Source organism: Enhydra lutris, unplaced genomic scaffold (genome assembly GCF_002288905.1).
Source record: "Enhydra lutris kenyoni isolate GAN:26980312 unplaced genomic scaffold, ASM228890v2 scaffoldscaffold46, whole genome shotgun sequence".
Classification (NCBI taxonomy): domain Eukaryota; kingdom Metazoa; phylum Chordata; class Mammalia; order Carnivora; family Mustelidae; genus Enhydra; species Enhydra lutris.
Genome location: NW_019154130.1, coordinates 16,439,221 through 16,452,061, shown reverse-complemented (window position 1 = coordinate 16,452,061; position 12,841 = coordinate 16,439,221). Strand labels below are relative to the sequence as shown.

Here is a 12,841-nt window from a genome sequence, read left to right as displayed (position 1 = left end):
CAGACTCACCACCCTGTCCCTGTTCGGGAGGTGCCTGGGGCTAGTGGCTCCCCCCGGGGATGGTGCAGATGGAGAGCATGTCCGCTGTCCCGCAGGAATGCTCGGAGTCCTCAGCATAGGGCCAGGCGCACAGCGGGCTCCGGGGAATGTGGCGTGGCTCGTGGGGATGAGGGAGGCCAGAACTGGAGTGGTGACTGACCAGCTGGGGAGAAAGGGACCTTGGGAAAGATTAGGACTCAGCGGCCAGCAAATGTGGGATGGGGCCGCATACCAAAGAGAAAGGGCAAAGGACCTGGGGCGGTTGAGATCATCTGTCCTTGGAATTTTTGCGTTGTTTCAAAAACATTTCCTCCGTGTGTCTGTTATTTCTGGCTGGCTATGTTGTCTTTGCTGCCGCTGCATTCCCAACACAATGCGGCCTTTGTGTCTTCTGCCCTCCTCAGGGGGCTTAGATCCTGGTATCTTGGATGGGCAGAGGAAGATAGCAGTGGCTTGCGCTTCCACAGGCGGGGGACTTGAGGGCTCTCACGGGAGGCAGGCCACGAAGGGACCCATCTGAAGGTTTGGAGAGCCAACTCCGGGCACATCATTTGCTGTCTTTCTTCTATGGGGTGGGGGAAAAATCCTGCTGCTGCGAACTTGCTGGTATATTCCTGGTAGGAGCTGCTCGCTGCTACCCGTTGATATGAAGGAGAGCTGTGTAGCTGGCTTCAGAGAATGTCTCTTACTGTCTCAAATACTTCTGGACATTCCTTCTCTCTGAGAAAAGCCTACGCTTTCGAGCCAAACAATACATGCCCCGGCTGCAGAGACATTTGCGCTGAGCCCTGCCAGCATTTCTTGCCTGTGACCCCTGTTCCCTAAGTAGACGGCCCTGCCGAGCTGGCATTTTCCTGTCCTCAGCATTCCGCGTGTAGGGGAGCAGCTGGGGAGCTCTGGTGGGGAGACATGGCAGGTGAGCTGCTGGTTTTCTCCTGCTCCGAACGACGGCCTTCGGGATGAGGCCCTGGTGAGCTGCGCTGTGAAGCACGAAGCAAGACAGAGCAGGGCCTTGGCACACACTGGCGTCTTGGAGGCTCTTGACCAGGCCTTCAGAGTGAGGGAAGGACCTGAGGGAGAGCACACAGGGAGTCTCCGATCATTCCGTCCTCTCAGACTTTACTTCGCTGGGAATGGGGTCCGAATCCGTCCAGACCACCGTCTGTAGCTGTCCAGCTTTGCCTGCTGCTTCCAGGGCCCTGGGGCAGACAGGCAGGCCGGCCATCGCGCCCTCCGACCCAGGCATTCAGCCACGCGGGCGCCCAGAGTGGAGCTGCTCGGCGCAGCCCTGCCTCTTCGTGGACACGTGGCTGCAGACGAGTCTTTCCTCTTCTCTTTCTTGACCCCTTCTTCAGAAGCATGAAATTGGAAGAATTAAGTGAAAAAACAGAGGAGCAAGCTCTCTGGAAACCGCGCGGCACCATTCAGGCGGAAGGTAGCATCAACACGTGTTTATCTGAAACGACACTCTGAGTGTCATCGTGTACCGAGCTTCCGGGTGCTGAGAACTTACCGTGACAGGTTGATGGCTCAACTTAAGCCCAAGGTTTGGTTCTTTGCCCGTTCTGAAACTGGAATTTATTAGCACACCAGGGATGATCAAACTTCTGAGAAGCTGACTTAGGCTGATCAGACTCACAAGGAACTAACTTGTAATCCAGAACAGACATTTATGAGTTCACAGTGGGGCTTTTCACAGCAGAGACCAGGGTCTTCCTTGGTTTGCTGTGGGGTATGTCTGACGTGGTCCTCCCACTCTCCTGCTCCCTGCTCCCCTCTTCATGTTCACTGATCCTCTGAGGCCCAGCTTGGTGTCGTTTCTTCCGGGGAGATCTCCTTGGTCCCCCCCCGGGCTGTGCTGGGGGCCCCTCCTGTGGATATGCACTTGGGCAGCACGTATGGAATCTGCTGCGTCACCTTGCAGTCACTGTCCTGCGTCCGTCCCGCCCCCTGAGTGCGATGTCGCCCCAAGGCGGAAGCCAGGTCTGCTTTATTTCTGATTCCCAGGACTCAGCCCTGACCAGGCACGGCAAATCTTTGTTCGAAATAAACAGAAATTCCTCTTCGGAACATTCACTTGCCTTTTCTGTGGTGACCAACTTTACATTTGTTCCTTTTTTTTTTTTTCCCCCTAGAATTGTCATCACGCTTGCTAGACAGACCATGGTCCCCTCAGCCATCCCTATAGCAGGCCCAAGGGACTCGATGGTTGATCTTGTGGACGTAGTTCGGTTCATTTCAGTCAGCCCCATCTGTTGATTCTCCCTCCGAGAGGGCCCTGCATTTTTCGTGGTTATTTCTCACCAGCGGGAAACACTGACCGTGCACCTACTGTGTGAAAGCTGCGGCGGGCGCCCGTTTTCTCTGTGTCTTCTGTCACTGTGAGGTTCAGGGATTCTCACTCTGCAGCAGGAACACTTTCTTAAAACGCAGATGCCTGGACTTCCCGCAGACGTTTCGAGCTAGAATCAGCCGAGGCTGGACCTGGCCATGACCGTGTTCTAGAAGTTCTGCACGTTCTTGGGATGTATAGCTGATGTTGGGAATTAGGGGCAGGAGCGTTGTATTCCGGCGTGTGGTGTTTTACACCTTACATTTCCGTTTTCCAAGGAACTGTGCTGCTGAGTGGCACAGCACACGGCCAATCCACCCGAACATAGGCCCGTTCCTTAGAGAGGGTTATTGTCTTTACCGACATGTGGCCAGGCTTGGCTTTGCATCGAACGCCTCTGTCCACAGGTGTTCAGCCGTTTGAATGAATGAACAGAACCCTGTGAGTATCGTGACGAACATAGAGTAGAACATAAAGTAGAGCCTAGAAATACGAGTTCCCATACCTCACTGCATTTTATTTTCTAAAGCCCAGTGTGCCCCAGAACCCTCAGCTTAAAAAAATGAGGTGGTCCCCGGAGGCGGCAGGAGATTGGCCGACTTTCTTCCCGTGTCCTTTGGAGAAGAACGCTGCCTAGCCCTCAGAGCTGTGGGAGCTGGACGCCACAGTGTAGCCTTGCACCCGGCCACAGTCTCTGCCACACAGTGGACCCTCAGCAAGTGACAGTAAATGACAGTGCTGTTGATGAGAAGCCTGCCCTGAAGGTGGCTTCTCCACCAGCGTGGCCATGGCTGTGGTGCTGCCCACAGAACTCCACCCCCAGCTTCCCATTCTGTCCACAAGGACTGCCCCCCAGTTGCAGAGGAGCCTGTGGCGGTGGGGGGATGGCGGTGGTCCCCTGAGGCCTTCTGCTTGCCCCCAGGGCTGGTGGGGGAGCTCTGATGCTGCCGCGTCTTCTCCCACTGGAGTCCTGTTTCCCTGAATCATGCCTGCTCTCCCCTTCCTCTGCACGATGCCTGCACCTGCTGGAAAGAAGGGCTGCCTACCTGACCATGGTCTGACTTCCCAGTGACATGTGCTTTAGCATAGCCGAAGTGGCCGCCCTGCACTTAGCTGGCAGGGGCAGAGGTGACATCAGGGTGACAGCACTGAGTCTCACTCCAGGCTGGGGGGGACGTGGGAGCACTCCTGAGCTTAGGGAGGTGGGCGTGGGGCAGAGTGACTTGGGTGTCGCCCCAACTTGTAAAGGTGTTACTGTGTTCCTGGGCAAGGTGCAGAATCACTCTAGTATGGGCCCCCATTTAATCCTCTTGTGAGGAATTATCCTCCGGAAGCTGGGGGAAGCTTCCAGACAAGGCCTCCCCAGGAGTCTCTGCCCACCACTCCCTCCTTCAGCAAGGGTTCCAGGATCTACCAGTTAGACGCTCCCGCTTCCCTCTTCAGAACACCAGCAGGGCTCCTTTCTTTGGGTGCTTATCCCAGTCCACCCTGGGATGGTGGCTATTCGTGTCCTTCATTTCACCGGCTCAGGGCGGTGCTGCAGACCGCAGCCTGGGGGCTCCTGCCCGGAGGGTTTGGGGGGTATCATGCCAGGCCCTCAGGGTTACCTGGGCCTGCTTTACCTTTGCAGCCTGCCCTGCCCTTCATGCTTGTGGTTCCAGAAGCTTCTCCCATGTGTGCGCATGCAGGTCCCTCTACCTGGGTTCCCCCCACCATCTTCCCCTCACTTTGCCTCCTAAGGCAGCGATTAGCATGACTGAAGAATTTTTGGAATGCAGAATGCTTTGACAACATGGGATAAATGCGGCAGCTGCCCACGGTCACCGTTGGGTGAATGTGTGACAATTTGACAGAATTAGGAGTCCTTCGGCCTGTCGATTTCAACCAGAAGGGGGTCCTCATCGTCCGAGATCTGTTCCTTGGCGGCCAGCTGTTTCCCCTCACAATGTAAGGCACACCCTGGTGCTTGCTCCTAAGGCCTCCCAAAACCCGTAGGAGTAAAGTGATTAGAGGAACTTCAGCTGTTTTGCTCCCTCTGAATGGCCCTCTTTCATCTGGATATGCAGGGACAAGAGCCTTTTTAAACCCAAATATCAGGGGAGGACAAGAGTCCCACAAGAGCCATTCGCGCTCTGGGTGGGAACACCATCCGGGGACAGGGACTCCTGCCCAAGGAAGGACTCCGGCCCCTTCCTTCCCTTTCCTCTTTCTCCGGAGGGAGTGCAAGGCAGGAGCTCGGGGGCAGTCAGAGATGCGAAGCCAAAGACGGCTGTCGTGAACATGTTTTATTTCACTGACTTCTGCGTCTCCCTTCAGCCAGCTCACAACTTCTGCTCTTCAGAGGTTTCCGGCCCAAAATAGTACGTACCACTACCCGATCTCTCTGTTCCTACCACGCATGGGTTTCTGGATGACGCTGGCCGTTTATTCGTCTGTCCGTAGTGCCTTGTAGGAAAAACCCTAATGCTGTGTGGTTTCCTGAACCGGGCAGTGGCCAGTGTCTGAGAGCATATCTGTATGGCGGAGATAAAAGCTTTGTGGGGGTGGTGGTGAGGGAGCAGGGAGGGCCGGGGCTGAACTTGTTTTTACTCTCCCATCCAGGTTTTTCTTAAAGCAGTGAAGGAAAACAGTTCAGTTGTATTGGTCTGGGTCTGACCTTTCTGGAACTTTAGTCACATACTTTTTAGGACACCAGCATTTGTGGCGGGGGGGGGAGAACTCTGGTTTTTCTGTAGCTGGGAGGGGTGGTTTGTGAGTCTATAGTTCCTTATCCCAAGTAAAATGGGTGTGCCATCCCCAAAATGGTTGTTTGTTTGTTTTTTAAGATTTTATTTATTTGAGAGGGCGCCTGGGTGGCTTAGTTGGTAAGGCGACTGCCTTCAGCTCAGGTCATGATCCTTGGAGTCCCGGGATCCAGTCACATTGGGCTCCCTGCTCAGTGGGGAGTCTGCTTCTCCCTCTGACCCTCCCCCTTCTCATGCTCTCTCTCTCTCAGTCTCTCTCTCAAATAAATAAAATCTTTTAAAATTTTTTTATTTATTTGAGAGAGTGAACAGGGCAGGGAGGAGCAGAGGGAGAAGAAGAAGCAGACTCCCCGCTGAGCAGGACCCCAACTTGGGACTCGATCCCAGGACCCTGGCATCACGACCTGAGCTGAAGGCAGCCACTTACCCCACTGGGCCACCTAGGCGCCTCCTCAAAATGGATTTCTTAAAGGACATTCCCATCACTGTGCCCTGAGACTCGCAAATCAGGGTACCACGCTTCCCTGTATTACAAGCCCACCAGAGAGAACCCCATGGAGCCTGGCAGTGGGAAAGGGTGTTGTTGGCTACCCAGAGGGTGTGCGAAGCTTGGGGCCTGGAGTGAGCTCAGAGCAGAAGACAGGAAACGGGTCCACAAGGAAGATCTGCATTTTGTTTCTGTAAATGCTGTGGCTGCCCATGCTCTCCAGCCTCCTGGCCCCAAGAGTCATCGAATGCGGTCACCCTAAGGCTGTATCTGCTTACTGTTTCCCCAGCCGCAGGGCCACCTCACAGGCCAGGATGGAGAATGTGCTTTGTGGGCTTCCCCGCAGCTTTAAATCTAGCTCTTTACTGGAAATGCTGGTGCCTCATTGCCGAGGGCAGAGGCAGCATTCCAGGGCCCCCTTCCACCCCGCCTCTGATTTCATATGTAGATGGGGACTCTGGTTCTTCTGCAGTCACAGGAACACTGAGACAACTGGCCTTGCACACCATCACGGGATAAAACCAGCCTATTCTTTTGCATTGTTCCCTTTTTTTCCCCCCCAAAGGAAATGTAAGGGAAACCAAGGGGAATTTTTGCCTGTGATTTCCAAGGCAAAGGTCACTGTTAATGGCTGGCTGTTTCCAGAGTGTTGGGGCTTCTGATCAATATGGATTTTTTTTTTCCTTTTCTCTTTTTTTCTTTCTTTCTTCTTCTTCCTTTTTTTTTTTTTTTCTTCTTTTTGGTGGGGGCAGAGAGAGACGAAGAGGGAGAGACTCTTAAGCAGGCTCCATGTCTAACACAGAGCCAACCCAGGGCTTGATCTCATGACGCTGAGATCGTGACCTCAGCTGAAATCAAGAGTCAGACGCTTAACCAACTGAGCCACCCAGGAGGCCCCTCAATATTTTTTTTTTTAAAGATTTTATTTATTTATTTGACAGAGAGAGATCACAAGTAGGCAGAGAGGCAGGCAGAGAGAGAAAGGAGGAAGCAGGCTCTCCGCGGAGCAGAGAGCCCGATGCGGGGCTTGATCCCAGGACCCTGGGATCACGACCTGAGCCGAAGGCAGAGGCTTTAACCCACTGAGCCACCCAGGCGCCCCCCACCTTTTTTTTTTTTTAAAGATTTTATTTTTTAAAGTAATCTCTACACCCACCGTGGGGTTTGAACTCACAACCTGAAGATCAAGAGTCCCAGACTCTACTGGCTGAGCCAGCCAGGCGCCTCCTCTTCTGGTATTTATAATCCTGGGCTCCCCAGCTCTTGTAACTGGCAACACAGACATATAGCAGATAGAGTGGAAAAGATGGCTTGGCAGCAATAGTTGGGAATACTAAATGAAGAAAAGGTAAAAACTGCACAGATGTAAAGGATTGGTAAATGAAATCTACAAAACCATCAATAACTCAACGGCCCAAGTAAGAGAGGCAGCTCTCGGCCTTATTCTTGGGTATTTGAGCAGAGTCACTATTTTTGGCATGCGAATTCAACCAGGAGAAGGCACAGATTTTATTGTGGACTTCATATTGTACAAAATCACTGGTTTTCTAATTCCAGGAGCCACTGAGTTCAATGTGGTGAGTCTTTTTAGCACCTAGAGTTGTGTATTAGGCTTAGCCGAGGTTTTCATTCCATGGTTTAGAACACTTAACTACTAACATTAGACGTCTGGGGAGAAGGTGATCTTGCCCTTTTTTTTGTATTTACAGAAATTGTCCTTGTATTTCTGTCAGGAATCGATTCACTTCCTGTTGAAACAAACACGCACAAAAAGTGCTGCTTTTTCTTAGAGATTTTCCCCTCAAATCATGTATATGTTAATTGGTTGCTCAATAGAGAGTTAGTGATTTTTACAGTTCTCTTTGTTGTGAACTGTGATCTTTCACAAAATTAGTAGAAAAGGAATGCTTTTCCGTTATCACGTGTAGTACATGTTTTCCCTTATTCTGAAAATCAAAAAATAATCGCTTTAAAAAGTTAGTATTTGCTCAGTATAGAAAATTTGGAAGATAGAGATTTGGAAATTTGGAAGAAGAGAAAGAAGATAATCATAGGTGGTCCATCCCCCACCAAAAAAAACCACTGTTAATAATTTTAGCATACAGGTAATTTTCCGCATGACAGTGTTTCTGAATAATTGGTAGTAACTAGTAGCTAATACAATCTGTCAGTTTGTAGTCTTAATTTCTGCATAAGCTAAAGATTCTTTTTTGATAGCCAAATCATGAAATGTTTAAAATTTAAATTATAACTTCTTAAGTTGTATGTCGAATGTAAATGTTATTGCTGGTTTAAAACAACAAAAACCTAAGGTTCCTTCTGCTGAGAAATTCATTATGTCAACTGGAGGTTTTCTATCACAGCAGTGACACTGTAACCCTAAGTTAAATCACTGATCAAGAACTGGGGTTTTGCTAAGATGCAAACCAGTAGTGAAAGTGTAACTTCCTCTTCTTTATAGTCCATCAAGGGAAGGCACCAAGATCAGTGAAGTTGTCCTAAGTCAGAGAGTACCAAAGATTCCACAGCGAGAGCGTGGAAAATTCACCAAGTTCAGAGAGTTGCTCTGTATCTTTAGAAGACATGATATAGGGAGATCCTTTCACAGTATCCTGTAGGAGGGTGCTCTCGGCCTTGCAAGAACCTTGGGCGTCTTAGCTGAGGCCTGAGTTCATGACCCAGACTCTCCAGCAGCAAGCTTGTAGCCAAGATGTGAAAGAGTGTAGCACAAAATGATCTTAATCGCTGTTTTGTCCTGTGTGCGTCGTATGTGCCGTTTGTCCGCACTAAAGCTTTTCCTCTGATGCATGTCTTTACCCGTTTTCTCCTCTGAATTCCAGCCTGACTGTGCTCTGGTTTTATTCTTCCCAGCTTAAGTGAGAGCTTTTTCATGGTGAAAGGAGCAGCCCTCTTCTTACAGCAGGGAAACAGCCCTCAAAGCCAGCGAAGTCTTCAGCATCCCCACAAACATGCAGGTAAATTGAGGTTTTGACCTTGGAACTTATTTTCTGTGCACTGGGAGACCCTCCCATTACTGGTGGTGAGCAAGTTGCTGGTTTTCAAGGCCAGAGGAATAGTGGAACACAGGCTTGTCATGCCTGGTGGGAAGCAGGAGCTCTTCCCTTGGGCAGGTAAGCCATGCACGTTTTCCCGGTAGCCCCGAGAGCTAGCACCCTGTGGACTGCGCATGTCTGCACTAGAAGTAAGGCAGTCGGCAGCGTTCTGTTTGAATGTAAAGGTTTCTCACCCACAGTTTATCAGTAAACTACAGATTTTGAGTTACAGTATGAATTTTTTTTTTTTTTTAAACAAATGCACCAGAACTTGTTATAGCCAAGACATTGTCCCCTTGATAGTTACTCCCTTGGGATGTCCTGTACCTCCTCTGAGAACTCTGGTCGTTTCTCTGAGCTTCTGGGAAGCTCTCATTTGGGGAATTCCTTTACAGGTCTGTGGCAGGTGTTGGGGTAGGAAGTCTTTATGACTTAACAGTGGATTTGGTTTTGGGAAATAGACCGAAGTGATAAAGTGGGGATCAAACCCAGTATTCATTTAGGTCCAGTAGCACACAAGTAGGAAATTCCTGTCCATTCCTGTCTGAGGCACTGGTACTTGATGCCCATATAGTAACAGAGGCTGGTTTTCTCAGGTGCCTGGACTCTGACACCGAAGGCAGTTTGCAAAGAGGAACCAGCAAACATTGCGTACAAGTGCATCTTTGTAATAGGCCTGTGGCCTCTGCAGGCAGTTCTGGGCAGGGCAACGCATTTCGCAGTGCGATCTGCCAAGCCCTCTGACCTCAGAACAACAGCAGGTGAAAGCAGCCAGGAGCCGGGGCCAGTTCCCTTGACACCGGGATCATTTTGTCTCTCACCTCAAGTCATCTCGCCTCATTTTGGATCTGAATGCCTAGGTTAGAATTTCGTGTCTTACACTTTACAGAGAACACCAGGGGTCAGTCGGGATTTTCACATATTGTTACTTGGACTCAAGACCTAGCTCTGTTTGAAACTCAGTTGTCAGGAGGCAGTGTGGTTTGGGCAAGAATGTGTGATTCGGAGTCAGACAGACCTGGCTAGTGATCCCAGTCCTACAACTTTTTTTTTTTTTTTAAAGATTTTATTTATTTATTTGACAGACAGAAATCACAAGTAGGCAGAGAGGCAGGCACAGAGAAAGGGGGAGGCAGGCTCCCTGCCGAGCAGAGAGCCTGATGTGGGGCTCGATCCCAGAACCCTGGGATCATGACCTGAGCCGAAGGCAGGGGCTTTAACCCACTGAGCCACCCAGGTGCCCCCCCAGTCCTACAACTTACTGAGTAGTCACGGTCGACTTCAGAGCCTCAGTTGCCCAATCTTAACAATGGCCATTAAGTGCCAGTACCTCAGACAGGAATGGAATTTAAATGGATGCATGCAGGGGAGCCTGGGTGGCTCCGTCAATTCAGCGCCTGACTCTGGATCCTGGCTCAGGTCTTGATCTCAGGGTCGTGAGTTTAAGCCCCCTCAGCGTGGAGCCTACTTAAAAAAAAGTATGCATGTGGGACGCCTGGGTGGCTCAGTTGGTTAAGCAGCTGCCTTCGGCTCAGGTCATGATCCCAGCGTCCTGGGATCGAGTCCCACATCGGGCTCCTTGCTCATCAGGGAACCTGCTTCTCCCTCTGCCTCTGCCTGCCATTCTGTCTGCCTGTGCTTGCTCTCTCTCCCTCTCTCTCTCTCTCTGACAAATGAATAAATAAAATCTTAAAAAAAAAAAAAAAGTATGCATGTAACATACTTACCTCCTCCTGGGTGCCCTGTGTATATTAGCAATGACTGCGAGTACTGTAATACAGCAAACAGAACCTTCCTTCTTGCATCTGCTAATGGTTCTGTCCCGTCAGGAATTCAACCGTTGTTCGTGTCTTAGCACATACAGCAAAGTGAATGCTCCAGCTTTGTTCACCCATAGCATACAGTGTCTCCGTCCTCTGACCCAAACAGTGTTCCCATACTGTGTGCAGCTTGGGGAAGCAAGCACAAAGCCATGTAATTCGGGCTGGTTCATGCATCTCTGGAATGTACTGGAGAGTAAGAAGAGAGCTATGGGCCTGATGGCTCTCCTGCCCCTGAGGTCTGGAATGGCCGATGGGCTCAGAAAAGCAAGACGGACGGTGACAGTCCCAGGACTCCCAGGAAATGTCCCTGGGGCAGACACAGGCTGGATTTGCCATCAATTCCTGTTTTTCTAGAATCCCTGAGAAGTGTCCCGGATGGCCCCCAGTCCCATCCACAACCACGCAGAGCAGAGAAAGAGCGAGGGTTAGTTCTGCCCATGCAAAAGCCGTTCAGGTCACTGCCGCCAGTCCCCAGCCCGAGACTGGCGAGGGCCTCTGCCTCAGGCTTCCGGTCTCTGATCTTCCCTCAAGTGCTGAGTGAACATGTCCGCACGTGGAGGCAGCGTGCGGAGGCCAGGCTGCGCTTGGGAGTTCTGCCGGTCAGCATTTCCCCATCTCCACAAGCAGTCCCGCTGAAAGGAGCCTATCTGTGTGGAAAATGTCCCTTTCATCTGGGCACTCACTCACAAAGGGGCTTGTTTTTTCTTTCCTCTCTGTGCTTCTGTGACTCGGGGTGAACGGTGGTGGCATGCAGGCAAGCCCAGGACCAGCCTAGCCGGGTGTGTGCCCTTGGGACGGTGGTGTCACCACAGGCGGGGGTGCTGGTGGATAGAGGAGGCAGAACGAGGAGTTCCGCGTCCTCCCTAAAAGTGAACCATTACCTGCCAGTCATTCCTCATGGAAGGCAGCGCTGGTGTGGGGTGTCCTACACCGTGCTGTCCTGTCACACAGAGAACAGACGAGAGGAGTCAGCTCCCAAAGACCCAAGTCCTCTCTGAGGCAAAAAGGACAATTTGGACATCATCTGTCAACCTGCCCTGAAATTCCAAAGATGCCTTTGTCAAAGGAATAAATCCAGTGTATTGATCCTTCTGGGATTCCGGTTGTGATCTCTAGGATAATGTTTGTTTTAAAGATAATTCTGTTCCTTCTTGGCATGGCACAAATCAGATCTCCTAGGAATTATTCCTCGAACTACTTGTAGACCAGTGTCTTTGCAGACAAACCTTTCCTTCAGAGAGAAACCATGAAATAGGGACACCTGGGTGGCTTAGTTGTTAAGTGTCTGCCTTCGGCTCAGTCATGATCCCGGGAGTCGTGGGATCGAGCCCCGCGTCGGGCTCCCTGCTCAGCGGGAAGCTTGCTTCTCCCTCTCCCCCTGCTTCTCTTCCCTCTCTCGCTCTCTCCCTTTCTCTGTCAAATAAATAAAACCTTTAAAAAAAAAAAAAAAGGAAGAAGGAAACTGTAAAATGTATAAAGTGGGGAATAAGCTGTTTTGGAGTTCTGCTTGCTGCTCACTGGTTATGAATCTTGGGTAGGGGCCCTGCCTGGAAAACACAGCCTGTTTCCCGTGTTGATCCTCCGTGTCCGTGTCCGTGTCCATGGAGACTCACCAAATCGGAGAAACTCTCCTCCCTACACCTCAGCTCAGAGGCACCTCCTGGGCTCTGGCATTGCTCTAGGAGCTAGTTCTGCACGACTGCCTTTGGAAAGTAATCATGCTTTATCATGCTTTATTGAATCCGGTTGTAGCCTGGCGTGCATGTAAACTGCCGTGAAAAGGGGTACGAGCCTTAGGCCATGAGCAGCTGCTAGTAGCCTTCATAACATTTTATGACCTCTGAAATTGCTTGGGTAATCATCACTGAGCCAGTGGGCGAGAATAATGATGAACATAATGATCAGAAGGATGCCAAAGACCAGGGCCCAGACGTGCAAGCACTTGGCGGTAGAGGCGTAGGCCTGTGTCCCAGTCACCGCACCTGCCACACTCCTGTCCCTAGACTCCACGGAGAAGGCGAGCGCCACAAAGCCCCGGCAGCAGAGGGACCGGACAGTGTGGTCGGGCACGGAGGTCTCACTGTGGATGTTCATCAAGCTCTGGGCACACGAGCTGGGGGGATGGAGCAGAGGGAGAGGAGAGAATCTCAGGCAGACTCTGTGCTGGGCAGGGAGCCCCACATGGGGCTTGATCCCATGACCCTGAGATCATGACCCAAGCCAAAATCAAGAGTTTGATGCTCAACCAACTAAGCCACCCAGGTGCCCCACATTTCAGAACATAAAAGCAGCTTCTAAAAACGTGGGCATCGGCTAGATCTCTCCATCCTCACCAGGCAACATTCAGAAGTGGAGTAAGAGAA

At 51.0% G+C, this 12,841-nt stretch overlaps 1 protein-coding gene across 4 annotated transcripts in view; it reads left to right on the top strand.

Annotated features, from left to right (window-relative positions):
- The window catches only part of LOC111156363 (slingshot protein phosphatase 1), a 59,500-nt gene that overhangs the window by 17,851 nt on the left and 28,808 nt on the right, over positions 1-12,841 (top strand). For 2 of the 4 annotated variants that reach the window (XM_022517166.1, XM_022517167.1), the window contains one exon: positions 8,474-8,577. The exons of 1 other annotated variant lie outside the window; for it this stretch is intronic. In XM_022517166.1, coding sequence (XP_022372874.1) covers positions 8,474-8,577 — 104 coding nt within the window. Of the gene's footprint in view, positions 1-8,473; positions 8,578-9,324; positions 9,516-12,841 lie in introns of those variants that run through there. One more of the 4 variants, XM_022517169.1, reaches the window with a different exon arrangement.